The sequence below is a fragment of the Branchiostoma belcheri genome, unplaced genomic scaffold, assembly GCF_001625305.1.
Source record: "Branchiostoma belcheri isolate BF01 breed outbred unplaced genomic scaffold, Haploidv18h27 scaffold4, whole genome shotgun sequence".
NCBI classification, from domain to species: Eukaryota; Metazoa; Chordata; class Leptocardii; order Amphioxiformes; family Branchiostomatidae; genus Branchiostoma; species Branchiostoma belcheri.
Window position 1 is genome coordinate 6,683,031 of NW_017804020.1, and position 20,012 is coordinate 6,703,042.

The 20,012-nt window shown below is 42.1% G+C and overlaps 1 protein-coding gene across 5 annotated transcripts in view; it reads left to right on the forward strand.

The window, feature by feature from the left end:
• Positions 1 to 5,162: 5,162 nt before the first annotated feature.
• Positions 5,163 to 20,012, forward strand: part of LOC109477384 (carcinoembryonic antigen-related cell adhesion molecule 1-like) — a 94,406-nt gene continuing 79,556 nt past the window's right edge. For all 5 annotated transcript variants that reach the window (XM_019778628.1, XM_019778625.1, XM_019778629.1 and 2 more), the window contains exon 1: positions 5,163 to 5,277. In XM_019778628.1, coding sequence (XP_019634187.1) covers positions 5,208 to 5,277 — 70 coding nt within the window. In that variant the 5' untranslated portion in view covers positions 5,163 to 5,207. The remainder of the gene's footprint in view (positions 5,278 to 20,012) is intronic.

Consider the following 20,012-nt stretch of genomic DNA (forward strand, 5'->3'; position numbering starts at 1 on the left):
TCTCTTGCTATTATAAGGCCATGTTGATTTGATTATATAGAAGACATCCGCTCGAGCGTGAATTTTTGTCCGTTTAAAAAAAGTTTTCAATATCATACTGCAAATCGTGAAATTGTGAAAATCAGCATATATATGCCGTAAAATAAAATAAAAAATTGAAAACGATACCAATGTCGCATAATGCCAAAATCAATTCCAAAGGCAACGAAGAAAATGTGAGGAAAAACGAAAATGAAGAGTCTATTACTCGACATACCATACTCTATACTCTGTGTGTATACTAGTAGTCACTTGTTCAACCTTCATGACCACGTAGATTTGATAATGAATGAACATATTTTTGCCAAACTTTTTTTATTCGAACGCTCGCATCAGTTTTGGGGTTACTATAGGATGGCGTCCATATAATCGAATCAAAATGGCCTAAGTCATCACAAAGGCCGTGTCTATACGGAATCACCCAAACCGCGATTCGGGTAACTCACATCTGGTCATTCCTCACATCTGGTCCACGTGCCACACACACCTGTGAAACCGTGTCCGAACATAATGCGCTTGAGCTACATTTATTGCTGTTTGATGATAACACGCAAGGCGGCGTGTTATTAATGTCAGAGGTCAACGATCTGCTTGCTGATGCCCCCCTCCCAGTGTTTCTCGGCCGAATGCCGACGTGGTCCCGGCAGAGGCGGTGAAGCTCGTCCTAGAACGGACACATTATTTGACCATTACTGCTCTTTAAGTTGCTGCCACGTAAAAGTTGGTATTGCATATAAATAAAGAAATATCACCCCGTAATCCATGACCAGGCGAAGTCACATTGAAATCACATTGCGTTCAGACGCAAATCGCGATGCGGGGAAACCGATTCGAAACCACCTCTAGAAGTGGCTTGGGCTCGAGGCGCTTTCAATGTGATTTCGGAGCGTTCACATGGAGCCACTTGAAACCGGCTTCGGGGTAAACCACATGTAAACCGCCTTGGGTGATTCCGTATAGACACGGCCAAAATGAACTATATGTAAATGACGGATGGCTGTCCTCATCTGCTGAGCGAGTCTGACAGAGATAGGACAGCACCTGGTGCATTCCCCTGAGGGAGACTGTCCTGTCCATCTGCCGTTAAAGGCACCAGATGCAATTTTAGGCCGACAAAACAAAAACTATTCTGTCATGAAAGTTCATCTGTGTTGGTAGTTACAAGTTTAAAGTTAAAACGTTTGGTCCAACACAAAAAATTCTCTCACCTAGAGCTTTCGACCAGTCACTCTGGTCTTCCTCAGTAGACTGACCCACTGTGAAGCTTGTCACGTGGCTTCTTTGAAGTGTGGTCTATTCTGGATGAGAAAATCTGTCTGATATTGACAATTACTGCCATTTTTAGCACATTTTCGTCATCATTTCGTACTTGAAGTGCTTGAACCCCCCCCCCCCCAATAAGCTACGTGAGGAGTCCCTTTATTTTTGGGTACCACCCATAAACATCAAGAACCAGCCTACGTTACGAAACTAGGAACCTTTTTTTCCGTCAGTGTCTCACAGATATCAGTATGCCATGGGAAAGAATCATTCTAACTAACTACATTTTGTATGACCACAAAGTTGTCTTTTATCAAGCTTGTAACCAGCTGTTTATTTATACCAAACTGAGAAAAATATATCTTTATATAATACATAAACCATTAACACAAGTACGAGTAAAAATTTAATTCTAACCACAACTCAACAACATACATCACATCAATGTAAAAAAAAAAAAAACTCTTTCATGCTTCGCGTAAGATGACCCCAGGAGCATTATTTTCACAAATAAATTATTCAGCCGGCGTACCATAGATTATAATCTTTTACATGAGGTATTGTCACGGTCTATTGTTGTAGATAACTCACCAGGGAACGCTAAACGCGCTTAAGTCCTGCTTTCACTAGGGCTATAGAGAATGAGGAACACTTTGTATTAGAATGTAGTTTATATAACGAAGAGAGAGCTGAGCTTTATAAACTATTGCAATGTATGTTTCCCCATTTCATACATCTTAGCAACACAGATAAGTTCATATTTCTAATGGCTTTAGACAAACCTTCGATTATAAAACACATCTGTGCTTATATCTACATCGTTACTATGAAGCGAGAAGAAGCTAAGTTATCGTAATTATATTAGACTACATGTCCGTTGTACATAGAATTAGCACTAGCATGTACATTGTATATATTCATTGCAAACTGTGATGTCTTTCCTGTGACCTGTACTGAACCCAGTGGGTATTTGCGTACAATAAAGATCTTCATTCATTCATTCATTCATTATACAAAGTACTCAACTTCTTTCTTCAGATCTACTCTTCTCAACGAAGCAAAAATATCATATGGCGTTCGTTTATTGTGATATACCTTAAAACCAGTACAATTGACCACCTCTACATAAGGACCACCTGGCCAATGTGACCATTATAGGTTGTCCATTAGGCCACAGCAAGTAATTTTTATGGATGACATCAGCGCGCGCATTAATTTTTGCCTGATTTTGGAAAAAAAAAACAAGAAATTTTGTTGCCTTCTGACAGTGGTCAACATGCCGAAAATGCGCAAAGATGTCTGTTGCCATGCAGGAAGGTGGATGGCAGATAACTTTGAAGAGAGGAAACAAGAAAAGGCTCTGATTTAATGTTTTGTTTCTTACTTTGATGCAGTGATATGTGATGCTGGCTGTGTATACGCGATGTTCCCACTGAATCAAAACCATTTGTACAATGATTGAGTCAAAATTTTAAATTGTAGGAACCTTGTTTTTTTCGACCCGCCTTGTTTTTTTTCGCCCACACGCATTAGATTTGCAGTCTGCGGAGGATGTCATCCATAAAATTTACTTGCTGTGGCCTTAGATAATTTTCCCAATGACACAAGCATGAAGAATTCTGTCCATAGTGACCACCTAGACCAGAGACACAATCGGTCAGTTTGGACTGCAATGAGCAACTTGGACAGTAGACAGCAGTGACTAAGACAAACAAACAAAAAATTATTTGCCAAGGTCCAGTCCTGACCTGTGGTACTCTCCAAGCAGAGGTTGGTAGGGGAAGATCGTCACCGTTTTATATATGCCTCGTTTTTTTTTTTGTGGGGGGCGACAAAAAAAAAACGAGGCATATATAAAACGGTGACGATCTTCCCCCACCAACCTCTGCTTGGAGAGTAACCTGTGGCACATCCAAACACCATACATGTTCATATATGTGACATAATGGCTTATTGAATCCATTACAAAACTATGATAGCAGATAGAAATTGTACCTTATTGCAACGAGTCTAGATATTATAAGTAATTTTATGAATTCTAAACTTTAATTTGTATAAGAAAATCGATTGAAAAATTGGATCAACTGTTAGGAAAAAGATACTGTAAAAATGTTAACCTGAAATGCATCTCGTCTAAAAAGTGTCCTCGGGGATCATAATCTTTTCCGACTGTTAGAAAGCCCTCTAAAACTGTGATTAAAAAAATCAGGCACAATCTTTCCTTCTCTGTATCTGCTTGGAGATATCCTAGCGATGCCGTCGCAAAGGACGACGGGAGAGGTGTGCAACCATGTTTTAGTTTCCTGAAGCGTTACGACCTTTGGGTCTCTTTGGCTGCATAACACAGGATAAACTCACTCAGTTCCCCTTCAGAACACAGCCACGGACACAAACAGCTTCCTACACACACACGGCACCGCTGTGGAATCCGTAAACACACCGATAGTTCTTAGGCGTCCTTGAAGGACTGGGCGCTGATTTTTCCCTCGGGCTAAACTCTACAGTTTCACCGCATTGTCTCCCAAAAAAAGGTACCGGAAACCAGCGGTATTCAAATAAGTGGTCTCTGTCTTCTACTAGGCGTCTTTTCAACGGCCTCGTCTAAATTGTACCGGTCTGTGTTATTTATAATCCACTTAAAATGTGAGAGAAACCATACAAGTACAGCCAACAAAGGTATTGTTCTCACCGTGCACAACCGTTGGAAGGAAAATGAACAGAAGCCATTGTGGTCATTTTAATACGAATAGTGGCATTCTGTGCGTTCGTAGCACCTTCTTTTATGGGTCTGTCGCCCAAACAACAATTGTAATATCCGGCATTGTTACTGTTTTTTTTCGAGGATCAGTTTTCACTGAGAATAGGCGAAATCGAAAACTCAGGTCGTCGTGAATTAAGGATACGGGATCAGTGAGAGGGTTTTAATGTAGGATTTGTTTCTAAACGACGTATTTTTCCGACGGATTTATTGTCAAGCAGCGAGGATAAGAAACCACTCACCAGAATATTCAACGCGTAGCTCAGTTGCATACAACGTAAGCCGGCCCGACTTTACAATGCAAACACACTCCCGAGGTTCTCTCATTTCATGGGAAACTTGTATACACTCCTCTGAGTCACTTCACATCGTGGATTGGATTAGAAGCGTGTCCAGTGTAAAGCTAGGCTCATGCCACCACAAATTGACCACTTGCAGAAATTGTACTGCACGGTAGCACTGAACACACACCCTGCGTAAGTCCAGTAGCGAGATCTAATCTCCAAGCAGATCCCTTTCGGTAGCCAAAAGACAGTATCAAATTGGCCAGGCAGTATCCATTAGCCAGAGAGGGTCGCCGGCCACCGACGGTTGGTGGGGGTAGCGAGAAAAAAAAACGGCTATATATATAAAAAGGTAGCGATCATTCCCCCACAACCTCTGCTTGGAGAGTAGCAGAGATCCTGTTGCACTTCTTTTGTGTTGTCGCACATCAAATCATTCAAGGCGTGGACAGACAGACAAGCTCGGTTTCGCTGCATGGTGGTCCCGTATATCTCTACAAACGAACTGCCAGTTCACGCGAACTTTGATAAATACAGATCAATATAAAATAAACACGTACACGTCCCGCTATCTCATACTGTATCACGCGACCCGTGCCAAGTCAGTGGTTGCGCAGTTCAGTGAGTTCACAAAAACTCCCGCCCTTTTTCTATGCACAGATTGTGGAACGATTCAGCCCCCACCCACTACTATGCCCCGTCAGGCGTCAGCTATTCAACTTTTCATCTTGTTGTCTTCCCATTGTCCCGTATGCAAAATTACGCAAATCAGCATTTCTTGAATAAGGAAGAAGAAAAAAAAACGACCTCAGGGTGACGTCATTGCCAATTTGCACTATTCATAAATTAGTAGTCGGTGGGTCAAAATGGCGACTGCAAGAGTGTGCTGTGCGTTTCTGTGCTCCGCGTACGCGTTTTTGGTATGCATGCTACCAGGTGAGTGTGTTTTCTGAGATTTTTCAGTGTTTGTCTTTAGGGAGAGTGGGTTGTCTGCGAAGTTTGCGCGTTCGGCGCGGAAGCACGGCGTTCTTTTGTTCCCGGTGCGGTGTGACGGTCGCGGCGTCCCCGCGTACCTCGCGCGTGGGTTTCCGGTGTCTGTCGGTGTATGTTGCAGACGACGCCCGCGTGCCAGGCTCGCTCGCTCGCACCACCTGAGTCCGCTCCCCGCAAATTGAAACTGCTGCAAACGATCTGATGGCAGAGTCTTGCAGCTTATCGTCCACTCCGACGGGAAATTACGAATCCAACAGTATTTGTGATAAAACCTCCAACACCTCAACACGCATTTATACAGACAGGTTGACGTATGGAACATCTGACAGACGCCCCCGACAACAGCTTAACGGAAATGCGGGATTTATCCCTTTTACAGTGGGCTGATTCTCGGACAAGCGCCCGTAGAGATAGCATTTCCAAAAGAGCTCCACATATACACAGCAAAACAGAGAAGATTGTGTCAGCGTTCAATAGAGGATAGCGCGAACAGAATACTAATGTCCAAAAAAACAGAGAAAAGGCGTGCTTGACCATACACTACTCTCCGACTGTCATCGTGGCTTTTAAAATATGTTAGCGTTGTTGTAAGTTTGCCAGTAGACTAACTAGTTTTACAGGTTGAATAATTCGGAACTAGAAAGTCTGTGTAGAAAACACAAATGCCCGCAGACGGCGCGCTTTTTAGTATCACAGGGAGCGTATTTGTGGTTTGACTTTTCCATTGTTCGGACTGTTTGCTCCGGGTTTGACCGAGAATACCCTGTTTGTGAGATGGGATGGGGGGATCGTCGCGGATGTTGCATTTGTTACACAATCGGAGCTGACAAAAATATGCATTCCGTGTAGACCCTAACGGTTTGGACTCAACAGACAGTTTAGCGTTTAGCCTAGGGGTAGTACCGTAGCATTTCGATTCCTTAATCCTATAAGAAAACGATTCCATAGTTGAGGCGAGTATTTCGAACTTCGGCGCTATTAACCTATTTCTAGAACCGTTGCAAACTGATGCACATTTAATAGATGATGCTGGTACAGTTTCTTTTCCATTAAACTCTCCTAATCTTGACCCTGGAATGTTTAGTGGGGCGACATTTTTCCATCAGGCACGTTTTTGTGACACTGACAAAGGTGACCTCGCTGACCCACATTCAGGAAGCTTCAAGGCGACAGCTTTTCTTTGTAGGAAGGGGGAGGGACGGGGCCTGCATGCCACTGAGAGCGCCCATTATCCACAAAACACTGACCCGCTGAAATCTACGGGCTCAGACATATATTTTTTCTGTGAACAGTGGCGCGTGTTTACGTTATATATAACGCCAAAGTCATAGTCTCTGAGGCCTGATTACGCCGTGGACTGACGCCGACTACTGTCGTGCGTTCTTTACGCGACGTACGGAAGATGAGTCGGCTCGTGACAGATGACAGAAAGCCGTTCTCTTTTCATAGTCAATAGTTCACCAGGGGACCGTCCCCGTGTTCACCACTACACAATGTACGCATCGCGTGGCGTGGGTAAAGATGTCTGCGAGCACTTATAGCCTCCACCAGGCCTTTCTACGGGAATACGGATCGTAGAATTCGGCAAAAAAGAGAGTAAAATTAACCGGGGGGAGGTAGTTTCTTTCTTTTTCTCGCGGCCAGTCAAACCTACAAGGTGGCCAAACTCCCCTGGCAAATATTCTCCTATATTATATTATATTAGTATATATAGCCAGCGTAGTCTGGTAGAGACTAAGTCTCTTGTATCTCTCGCCCTTGAGATGATTGACGTTTTTTCTCTGAGAATTTACAAGGTAATAATAATACGCACAGGCTTCTAGCGCGGGAGAAGTGCATTAGTTTGATTAGACCCCACTCAGACGCCACGGCCCACATGACGTGGGTTTTTTCCCCTAGTCTGATCTTGTCACTGCACGCTAGCCTTGGGGGAAAACATTGCATCTGAACTTGCCGGCCAATCTAATTCCGTATCTAATAGGGGGACAATAATCAGTAAATGGAAGGCTGTGCTGTGTGCATTGGGGGCGCATTTATGCATGTATAAAGGCGTGGTCGCCGTTTTTTAGTAGCCTCTCAGCAGGCTTTTTTTATTTTGTTTTCTTTTTTTTTTTTTCTGGTTGTAGTGTATCTGCTTGTACCCGATTTCTCATAAGCCACAACCGTAGTCAAGAAAACAGGTACATTCGAAACTAAATAATTATACAACCAGAAAAAAAGGGACATTTTAAGACACAAAAGGCCCTACCCGTAGAGCCTGCTAAACGAGGCTACATTTTTGTTGGGATGTCCGGAGGGTATGGGTAGATTCCAATGGAAATTTGGATTCAATAATTGAGGTGGAAAACTTTAATTATCAACCTGTATCGAGGTCAGAAACATCGTATTTACACCTATATACCCGCCTCTGGCGAGGTTTTCAGGGCATATCAGCTTTCACCTAGCCTCCTTCGCAGTCTTGTTGGGCGTCGGCGTTATTTTTTCTCTGAGCGTCGCGAGTAATATGCGGCCACGAGGGACGATTTGCTGCCGAGGGAGTTTTTGCCACGGAGAGGAGGTTTCGCGCTCCAACAAACCTTCTCTCCGTGGCAAAAACTCCCTGGGCAGCAAATCGCCCCTCGCGGCCGCATATTACTCGCGTCGCTCAGAGAAAAAATAACGCCGTCGCCCAACAAGACTGCGAAGGAGGCTAGCTTTCACCTGTGTTTAAAGGCTTCCAATGCAATTTCAAGGCGGCAAAAACTGGATTTTCGATTTTCTGGTCATTCTTTTAATGTAGCAAGTTGGATCAACCCTATCCCATAACAGACTAGTATCTGTGAGGCAAACCCGGGATGTTGCTGACGGAAAAATGTGATGTCGCTGACGGAAACGGTTTTTTTATTTATTTTTTTTTTATCGTAGGTCAGTTCTAGCTATTTATTGACGGTACACGTAACAAAAAAGAAGAGGGGCCTCGTGTTTTGGGGCTGTTTCAAACGCTTTAAATTTGAAATGGTGACGAAAATGTGCTTTAAGAAATGGTAGTTAATGTCAATATCAGACAGATTTCCTCATTCAGAACATTTTTTTAAAATTAATTTTGCCGCCCTGAAATTGCATTGTATGCCTTTGAACCGCTTTCAGAACATTCTGAGAGTTTGAATAATGGGGTGAATCATCAGCCATATATGTAGAATATCTGGTTGTACCGTCGATGACCTGTTACCCTGGGAATTCCCGCTATTTGTCATGAGAAAGAATCACGCCCGCCGGTTGCAGGGTGGGCCATGATTAGGAAGTTAATGCGGAAAGCCATAAACACAAGAGAAGGTGGCCCCGGGGGAGGGAGGGGGGCGTGATGTCACACGTCTGGACTAGATCTCATCACGTCACGTCTCATTTACATTATCACTCATCTCCACTGACCAGATTATCACCCCTCGTTCTCTCAAATATACTAGCCTCTACCAGGCTTCGGGAGGCGGCTGGAAAGAGTAGAAATCGGCCAAATAAGAGAGATATCATGCCAGGGAGTTTTTTTTATTCCAACATGTAATCGGCAGCACACTCAAGTTTTTTCAACTTTTATTAATGCCACCACCAACACAGGGGACAAATACATGACAGGACAATACTCATTTACACCTGAGCTAAGTGAGGAAAGCCGTGTAAAGTGCCTTTCCCAAGGGCACAAGATCGGTGGCATGTCAGGACTCGAACCCGGGACTCTCAGTTCCGAGTCGCGCACTCTGCCGCTACGCCACACAACCCAGGGGGTTGGTCCGGCAGAGAGTACAGTTTGCGGCAAACAGTACCCCGGCATGTTACTAGCCTCTACCAGCCACCGCGGATCGCTGGAAAAATAGTAGAAATTGGCCGAAATAAAGGGATAGTATACCAGAGAAGATCCAGGGCCATAGAAGCTCCAATTTGCGACCCACACCATATTTTTCCAGCGATCCGCGGTGCCTGGTAGAGGCTAGCATGTTACCTCTCTTATTTTTGACCGATTTCTACTCTTTTCAGCCGCCTCCCGAAGCCTGGTAGAGGCTAGGCATGTCCTTTCTCGCTTCACAACAAAGGACAGAGATAACAACCACACAAATAATAAATTATGATAATAACCATGCAAATAATAAAAATAATCACAGAAACGATACATATGATAAGTATACAAATAATGCAAATAATAATCATATAAATGATACAAATAATAAGCATACAAATAATGCAAATATTAATCATATAAATGATACAAATGATAAGTATACAAAAAATGCAAATAATAATCATATAAATGACACAAATAATAAGCACACAAATAATACAAATGATAATAATGTTTTGACTTGGCTTTAAATAATAATAATACAAACATTACAAATAATAATAATACAAATGATAATGATAATAATACTAATTATTACAGAATAACGAAAGACCTATATTGTACCTTTATGCTCTTACAAGCTCAAGTACAGGTTATGAAAAAATCAGAAGTAAAAAAAAAGTACAGTGATATTTTTTACTAAAACTATACTGACATGATGTGAACTACTATGTATAGGTTGAACTTATTGTCGATGTATGAACATACGGAGTTTATGATGCTTGGCTTGTGTAGTTTCATAAATCTCCTTTTTTCGATCTATCTAAAGGCTTAATTTGCCTAAAACTGGGGAATTTATCTTGTATATAATAGTGTTTTATCTATTTGGCAAGGACAAGTTGGTAGTAACAGCCTCACAGAACAATGTCTGAACAATAGTTGACATACGGTTAACAGTTACAGATATTCCATACAAAAAATGCTTATTTTCACCATAGTAATTAGTATAGCATGCAACACTCACTGAAACGCAATGAAATACTCATAAATCATTAGAACTCAAAACTCGCAAAGATCCAGTAAGGCCACAGCAAGTAATTTTTATGGATGACATCAGCGCGCGCATTAATTTTCGCCTGATTTTGGAAAAAAAACCAAGAAATTTTGTTGCCTTCTGACAGTGGTCATCATGCCGAAAATATGCCAAGATGTCTGTTGCCGTGCCGGAAGGTGGATGGCAGATAACTATAAAGAGAGGAGACAAGAAAAGGCTCTGATTTTATGTTTTGTTTCTTACTTTGATGCAGTGATATGTGATGCTGGTTGTGTATATGTGATGTCCTTTCTGAATCAAAACCATTTGTACAATGATTGAGTCAAAATTTTAAATTGTAGGAACCTTGTTTTTTTCGGCCCTCCTTGTTTTTTTTCGCCCGCTCGCATTAGATTTGGAGTCTGCGGAGGATGTCATCCATAAAATTTACTTGCTGTGGCCTAACAGACAGTGTCGACCTGTAACGATTTTTCTCAAGAATGACAGACCAAGACGTGTTATCTGAATCAATCAATGCAAAAATATTCCTTTAAGCAAGTCGGAATGCGCTACTTCCATTCCTTGGGTTTAGCCTGGGGCCATATTCCGCATATCTTTTCTTCAGTGGATCGATGATATTTGTCTTGTGCCGTATCTTTAGCTAAATCAGATCAGATGCATACTTAACTAGCCTCCTTCGCAGTCTTGTTGGGCGTCGGCGTTATTTTTTCTCTGAGCGACGCGAGTAATATGCCGCCGCGAGGGACGATTTGCTGCCGAGGGACTTTTGCCATGGAGAGAAGGAGCGCGGAAACCTTCTCTCCGTGGCAAAAACTCCCTCGGCAAACCCTTTAAGTATGAAATGATGAAAATGTGCTAAGAAATATCACTAAATGTCGATATCAGAGAGATTTTCTCATGAAGAATTTTTTTGTATTGCTGCCCTGAAATCGCTTGGATGCCTTTTAGGTGTTGATTTTCGCCCTTAGGTCCTGTTGTTAATTGTAGAGGGACTGTTCCGCGTGCCTGCTCTTTAACGTTGTTGAAAATAGTCCACCTCTCGGCCGTGCATTGTTTACTGGCGATGTCACTCGGATGCCATTCCTGTAGAAACCAGGGTTGGGGAGGGATTTAGGTTAGGCCACAGCAAGTAATTTCTATGGATGACATCAGCGCGCGCATTAATTTTCGCCTGATTTTGGAAAAAAGAAACAAGACATTTTGTTGCCTTCTGACAGTGGTCACCATGCCGAAAATGGGCAAAGATGTCTGTTGCCATGCCGGAAGGTGGATGGCAGATAACTATAAAGAGAGGAGACAAGAAAAGGCTCTGATTTAATGTTGTGTTTCTTACTTTGATGCAGTGATATGTGATGTTGGCTGTGTATATGTGATGTTCCCACTGAATCAAAACAAATTGTACAATGTTTGAGTCAAAATTTTAAAATGTAGGGACCTTGTTTTTTTCGGCCCGCCTTGTTTTTTTTCGCCCTATCGCATTAGATTTGGAGTCTGCGGAGGATGTCATCCATACAATTTACCATAAAATTGCTGTGGCCTTGCAAAAAAATTCATAGCTTTAAAACCTGTTTACTCTCCAAGCAGATGAGTTTTTATCGAGCTTTCGTTTTTGTACTGTTATCTTTGTTTTTACGCCAGCCAAAATGTAACTGTCTGGCAAATGGATAGAGCATGGCCAATTTGATACTGTCTTTTTGTAGCCACCAAAAGATCTGCTTGGAGATTACACTTGTACACAACAAGAGGTACTCTACAAGCAGGCTTCGGTGGATTTTTGACCTGTTTTCAGGCGTTTTTATGAGGATTTTTTTTGTTTTTTTTTGTACCTCTACACCCAGTAACCGTGAAAACATTTGCAAGAGAACAGACGCAAAAGAAAGAAGAAAAAAAACGCCTTCCTGTCGTGCAGCCGATAGTGGACAGATGTCCCGACCTTTTTTACCAACAGAGAACCTGGAAGAAAAGACGCGCCCTGTGTGAAAAACATTTGTTGTTTACCCCCCTCTTTTTTACCTGCTGTGCCCGACACTCCTCTCTTTCACCGTATCGACAATAAGGCCACAGCAGGTAATTTTTATGGATGACATCAGCGCGCGCATTAATTTTCGCCTGATTTTGGGAAAAAAAAACAAGACATTTTGTTGCCTTCTGACAGTGGTCAACATGCCGAAAATGGGCAAAGATGTCTGTTGCCATGCCGGAAGGTGGATGGCAGATAACTATAAAGAGAGGAGACAAGAAAGGGCTCTGATTTAATGTTTTGTTTCTTACTTTGATGCAGTGATATGTGATGTTGGCTGTGTATATGTGATATTCCCACAGAATCAAAACCATTTGTACAATGATTGAGTCAAAATTTTAAAATGTAGGAACCTTGTTTTTTTCGGCCCTCCTTGTTTTTGTTTTCGCCCGCTCGCATTAGATTTGGAGTGTGCGGAGGATGTCATCCATAAAATTTACTTGCTGTGGCCTAAAACGGCGAACAATACCGATCAATTCTCTGGCGGAGGAACGTGAAGAATGTCCCGGCGGGACGGCCTGCAACCGGCGCCGGGCCCCCGACTGCCGCCGGTCTGGTTAAAGTCGTATCGAGGTTACGGAGGTTCGATATACCTGTATTTATCTCAATACGTCAGACGCCGGCGTGCCCGTATATGCTTAGAGGGGTGCTGCTGTAATCTCCAAGCAGATGTCTGGCGGATAAATGAATGAATGAAGACCTTTATTGTACGCAAATACCCACTGGGTTCAGTACAGGTCACAGGAAAGGCGTCACAGTTTGCAATGAATATATACAATGTACATGCTAGTGCTAATTCTATGTACTATGGACATATGGTCTAATGATTACGATAATTTGGCTTCTTCTCGCTTCTTAGTAATAATGTAGATATAAGTACATATGTGTTTTATGATCGAAGGTTTGTCTAAAGCCATTAGAAATATGAACTTATCTTTGTTGCTAAGATGTATGAAATGGGGAAACATACATTGCAGTAGTTTATAAAGCTCTGCTCTCTCTTCGTTGTATAAACTACATTCTAATACAAAGTGTTCCTCAAAGCGCCCCCCCCCAAATGAATTTTTCAAGAAAGAACAATAGAGTAGTCAACACTTTAGTATGAGGTGTTGCTTTGTACTAGTAATTGCTAAGTTGCATGTTATTACCAAATCTTATCGTCATTGTTTCAACTTTCATGGCACAGAAGACAAAAAATATACATTTTTAGTGAAAAATAGCAAAATACGTCAGAAAATTGATTTCTTGGTTCTCATATCTACTTTCAGAAAAAAATATGAATAGACAGGGCAAAAAAATGAAAATAAAAACAGACCTAGGCATCCTTTAATATCCCCAAAAACGACGACAGGTGCCATGATGTCAACATGCCAGGCTGGTTTATAATTCGGACAATATGAATTTTACCTTTTATCATATCAATGCATTGATAGATGGAAGAACTGCAACAACTAGGAATACAAGGAGCTCTCTTCAACTGTTTGGGTCAGTCTAATTTGAGCATTTTGGAGTTGATTCAGAGCCTGAATCTTTTTTTTTGCAAATCAGACACAAATGAAGCGAGCGAATACGAAAACCGATGAATAAAATTTGTGTAGCCTAAGTCTCCATTTGCTGGCCTTGTTGACCCGCATTGTTTAGCTCGCCTCTATGACAGATGAGAACATAAGACTCAGAAGAATGCAGGAAACTATGTCAGTATGTGTTCGGTTCACTGGTGACAACAAACCGTTATGTATTAGAGTTGGGAAACCGAACATCTGTTGAGGAAAGTGTCGTTTTTAAGTCGCTTTCATTGTACTTTTGTCCACGATTTTTACGGCTGTAAATCAGTGATTCAGGAAAAAAAAATGGCCATTTGATAGGTCTGGTGGTATAGCGAAGTGATTGGTAAGAAAAGAGGCTGTAACAAGAGAAGAGTGGCAGCAGCCAGTCTGAACCAAGGGCTGGGGCCATGTAGTAGGGGCCATGTAGCCTCTACCAGGCTTGGGGAGGGGGCTGGAAAGAGTAGAAATCGGCCAAATAGAGGGATGAGCATGTCAAATGGGGTGCGGCGAACTGTTCTCTCAACGGACAAACTCCCTTGGCATGCTTATCCCTCTGTTTGGCCGATTTCTACTCTTTCCAGCCGCCTCCCCAAGCCTGGTAGAGGCTAGGGGCCATGCCAGTTGAGTCGACGTAGATGTAGCTAGAGTTCCACGATCTCATACCTTCGACAAATTTCAAGAAACACCCCTATTTTTATAATCCTATGGAATAGGCCGTAGGTTGCTTTAGATAGTTGTGTGGTAGGTGAGGTTCTACAAGCAGATATTAGGAATTCTACCACGTTCTCTTATACATTCTATCATGCAAATAAGACCCTGGTTTGCATAATTTATGACTAATGCTGCTGAGTTTTACTTTCAAGTATCATAAGTGTAAATTTAAAATTCTCGCCATTCGGTACCCTGGATGCCAAACTAGTATCGGGCCGTTAGCCGTTTTCCTTCGGCAGCCAAACTCCCCCCGGGCTAGACTCCACCGTAGCGGTAATTTACACCAGCGGGCGAAGGGCTCTGAAAACGAGTTTGGATTCCAGGGTAGCCATTCAGCGCTATTGTATTATGACATTTTCTCATAACCAGCCTATGATACAAAACAAGCAACCGTTGTCAGAGACATCGCACTTTTGCCTCAGAGCTATCGGTATCCCATGGGATAGAGTTAATTCAACACACTACATTAAAAAAGGTAAGAGAAATGCCTTTTTACTGCCCTGTATCTGTTGTTGTGTAGTAGGTCGATCGGTGACTAAAGAGTTACTGTATACTGAAAAAGGAAACAGATTTTTAGTATTTTGACCCTACTCAAGTAGACCACAGGACCTAGCCAAAAAGGTCACTTTAGATATTATCAATGCAAAAGATGAAATTTGATGACACGGAATCCTGTTTGCTAGTCGGATCGCTATGGGGGAAAACAAGTCGGAGGAATGTCTGTTGTGTTTAGGGTTCACCTGTGATGATTACGAAAGACCATAGGTACAATTATTACTTTTTCTTGTGTGTGTACTCCGAGTTTCTATGGGTACTTCGAGTTTCTATGAGTACTTCGAGTTTCTATGGGTACTTAGAGTTTCTGACCATAAATAGCTAGAACCAGCCTATGATACAAAACAAGCACGGCGGTCGGTTGCTAGACTAAAAGTCGCATTACTAGGGAGGTATCGGGTTACAGAACGTGTTCGAACGTGGCCGCGCGGGAGTCCCAGGCCGGCCCGGGGGCAACGGGTAAAATTTGAAAATAAACAAAAGTAATTGGAGAGTAAATACTCGTCAAAATAAAATGTAATAAGTGATTTTGTTTACCTCAAATGTTATTCTTGCACTGCCTTTGCTCCACTTTGTGTACATTTGCTTCCAAATGAGATCAATTTTGGATTTCAAAAAGGGTTCACGAGAACCAAACAACTGATTTTAAGAGGCCCCGAAAATTAAAAATAAGGTTAGATTTTTGGATTTTTAGAAATATTACAGTAAATTTAAACTTTCTGGCTTAGGATTTTTTTATTTTTTAACTAAAACTCGACTTACAGTCAAAAGAAGAGCTAAAAACGCAGTGTTTTAACTTTAAATACCGATAATTCATAATCGCGGCCATATTTAAAAAATCCCTAAGACAGAAATCTGCGGAAATCGTTCCTCTTCCAAACAAGCCCTCAATGAGGTAATTTGAGCGATTTTTGGGAATGGTTAAAATACCATGTTTGCACGCATGCTGTGCCACTTGGATATGGGGACCTGGATTTTATAACAGCGTCAACAAGAATTCTGACCTTCAAGGTCACCCACGATGACGGCAGTAGCTTCGTTACATGTTACATATCCACAATAAAATCACGGCATAGATGTAATGTTTTGAAAACGGTTCATATTTGTGGAAAGGTGGATTTTTCCTGTTCCGTGCTTCCCAAGTAAAAAAGGGCTTGATGTAGCCGGTTGTAGCGGCTTTACTGTAAATGACCGCGGGTAACCCCAGATCGAACGCCCGCTCTATTCGAATGACGTCATATCGAACAAGATTCGCGGGTTCGGGGGATTCGATCTCCATAGTAGCGGAGTGGGACTTTTGGGCCCAAATCTGACCATCGTGAAGCAACCGTTTTCCGTCAGCGACATCACATTTTTGCCTCACAGATATCAGTATGCTAGGGGATAGGATTGATTAACTTTCTAAATTAAAAGAATGAACAGAAAATTGACTGTGAAAATCCAGTTTTGCCACCCTGAAATTGCATTGGATGCCTTTAAACACGGAAAACTTTAGCCTCGTTAGAAGGCTCTATGAGTCGGGCCTTTTTTTATTTGTAATGTGCTTTTATTCTGATGGTATGTATCAGTTCTGGATATCGGTTTTGTCTATTATTCGATATGATACAAAAAAACTTATTCGGCTTTGGTTTGACCAAGGAGGGCCTTGGTTTGACGAGAAAGCACCCCGGCTATAGAGCCTGATAACCAGGCTTGGACCACCTAGGAGAAGGCGCTCCTATTCATTAGTGTAATGAAGAGTAGGGTACAGATGATCACCTGCTCGACCCGCGTTATTCAGCCGTGCTTTCCCGGTGTAAATGATGTATTTAGGTAATTACTTTACGAGCCGTCCGTTGTTGTGCACCCGGGGTTGTATTGACTGCTTTTTTATGGGTCTGACTGAGGCCGTGTTAAAGTGAAGTCACCCAAACCGCGATTCGGGTAACTCACATTCCCCACATCTGGTCCACGTGCCACACAATCCTTTGAAACCGTGTCCGATCACAATTCGCTTGAGCTACATTTATTGTTGTTTGATGAAAACACGCAAGGTAGCGTGTTATTAATGTCAGAGGTCAACGACCTGCTTGCTGGTGCCCCCCTCCCAGCGTGTCTCGGCCGAATGCCGACGTGGTCCCGCCAGAGGCGGTGAAGCTCGTCCTAGAACGGACACATTATTTGACCATTACTGCTCTTTAAGTTGCTGCCACGTAAAATTTGGTATTGCATATAGATAAAGAAATATAACCCCGTAATCCATGACCAGGCGAAGTTACATTGAAATCACATTGCGTTCAGACGCAATTCGCGATGCGGGGAAAACCGATTCGAAACCACCTCTCGAAGTGGTTTGGGATCGAGGCGCTTTCAATGTGATTTGGAGCGTTCAGATGGAGCCACTTGAAACCGGCTTCGGGGTAAACCACATGTGAAGCGCCTTGGGTGACTTCACATGAACACGGCCTGAGATGACTGATGAGTCACGGGTCAGTGAAAACGCACCAGATCCGCTCACGGAAAATGACTCAACCTACATGCAGAGGTTTTTGTCCATTCTGTCCTAAGGCCACAGCAAGTAATTTTTATGGATGACATCAGCGCACACATTAATTTTCGCCTAATTTTGAAAAAAAAAAAAACAAGGAATTTTGTTGCCTTCTGACAGTATTAACATACCGAAAATGGGCAAAGATGTCTGCTGCCATGCCGGAAGGTGGATGGCAGACAAATATGAAGAGAGGAGACAAGAAAAGGCTCTGATTTAATGTTTTGTTTCTTACTTTGATGCAGTGATATGTGATGCTGGCTGTGTATATGTGATGTTCCCACTGAATCAAAACCATTTGTACAATGATTGAGTCAAAATTTTAAATTGTAGGAACCTTGTTTTTTGGGGCCCGCTCGCATTAGATTTGGAATCAGCGGAGGATGTCATCCATAAAATTTACTTGCTGTGGCCTTACGGAAAATGACTCAACCTACATGCAGAGGTTTTTGTCCATTCTGTCCTAATGAGATTAAAGATGAACGGCATTTTAGTACGGATTTTCTACAATATATTATAATGACAGATTCTTTATTGACACAACAAAAAAGTACAGAGACTTTTGTATGGTCTTCTACAACTTAACTAAAGATCTAACAAAGCTAAATACATGTGTGGATAACGTCATCTTACGTACAGAGTATATGTATGATGTAACAATAAAGGTTAACTATTCTCTAACATGTGGTCTCTGAGCTCGAAACATTCTTTAATGTATTTTCCTATTTGAACACTGTATTGGTTATCTCCCCTGAGAATGTAGTTGCATTTATCTATAGGATAAATAAAGTGAAAGTGAAGTAAAAATAGGATCTAACGTATTGAAATCAATTGAACAAGCGGAAAGAAAGGTGAACAGCAATAGGCGCTTATCATTGTATAGTGTACAATCCATTATAAAATGGTCCTCATTTTCAATCATATGATGATAAACGCACAAAGTTGTTCAGTAGCCGACTTTGCCGAATACCATCCGACCTTGCTCCCGATCTACCCCCAACCATGTCCATGGTCGGGAGGAGTTCGGCTAGTGTTCGGGAGGCCATATTCGGCTGATGTGTGACAGGTGCTTTACAGGTGGTGACCTATGACCTGTTCGCATCACCTCAGTGCAGTCCATAATATACTGGTATATCACTAGTACAGCAGGCGGCAACCCTTTTTGAAAGATCATAATCAAATTGCATTGGAAGCAGATGAGATAACCTTTTGACACGTACAATGTACAAATCTATGGCCACACCAATTTAATTTGTTGTTTCTCGGATTTTTTCAGAAAAAATATGAAGCGACAGGGCGAAAAAGAAACAGGCCAAGGCACCCCATGATAGCCGAAAATGTTACGAGCCATGAAGTGAACATACCAGGCTGGTTTATAATTAAAACAATAGATTTTTAACTTTTAATGAAGCAAAATTGCATTGTTATATTGAAGAATTAGGAAGAAAAGGACTTTCTTCAACCGTTGTCTTTCATTGAGCATTTTGAGGTTGATTTAGAACCAAAAATAATTTTTTTGCAAATCAGGAAAAATAGACAGGGCGAATTTGAGATTAAATTGGTGTGGCCTAACCCTGCCCATTTGTGGAAACGCCGGCGGGCACACCGCCTCCTCATGCCGAATATACAAACAGCCGCTTCCGCTTCAAGATAACGTATTCATCTTTGATGGGGCACCAGGGGCCGATTGTCAACATGGTGCATTTTGTGTTTAAAGTTAAAAACTTTTGATCTAACACGAACATTCTCTCACCTAGAGCTTTCAACCAGTCACTCTGGTCTTCCTCAGTAGACTGACCCAGTGAAGCTTGTCACGTGGCTTCTTTGAAGTGTGACGTCAACACTGGGTCAAAGGTATCTGGTAGACGATGTCGGCCCCCGTCGCGGTTCAATGTAGGGTTACATCAGGACCCATCACCCTACATTGAACCGCGACGGGGGCCGACATCGTCTACCAGATACCTTTGACCCAGTGTTGACGTCACACTTCAAAGAAGCCACGTGACAAGCTTCACTGGGTCAGTCTACTGAGGAAGACCAGAGTGACTGGTTGAAAGCTCTAGGTGAGAGAATTTTCGTGTTGGATCAAAAGTTTTTAACTTTAAACATGTAACTACCAACACAGATGAACTTTCATGATAATGGTGAATTTTGTGTGTCTCTGATATTCGAATACTCTCTAGCAACCGTTTGCTTTCAGATTGGAGACATAGTCTTTTCTATAAGGCCACACCAAGTAAATTTTATGGATGACGTCCTTTGGAGACCCTAAATCTAATGCGAGAGGGCGAAAAAAAACAAGAAAGGCCCTAAAAAACAAGATGCCTAGATTAGAAATATACCAAGAGACGACAAATGTTAGGACACAAATTGAATGAGGTGACACAGTGTAACAAGCAAGAAGTCTTTTATTCATCATCAAAACAGCAATAAATCAGGTGGAACAGCAGTTG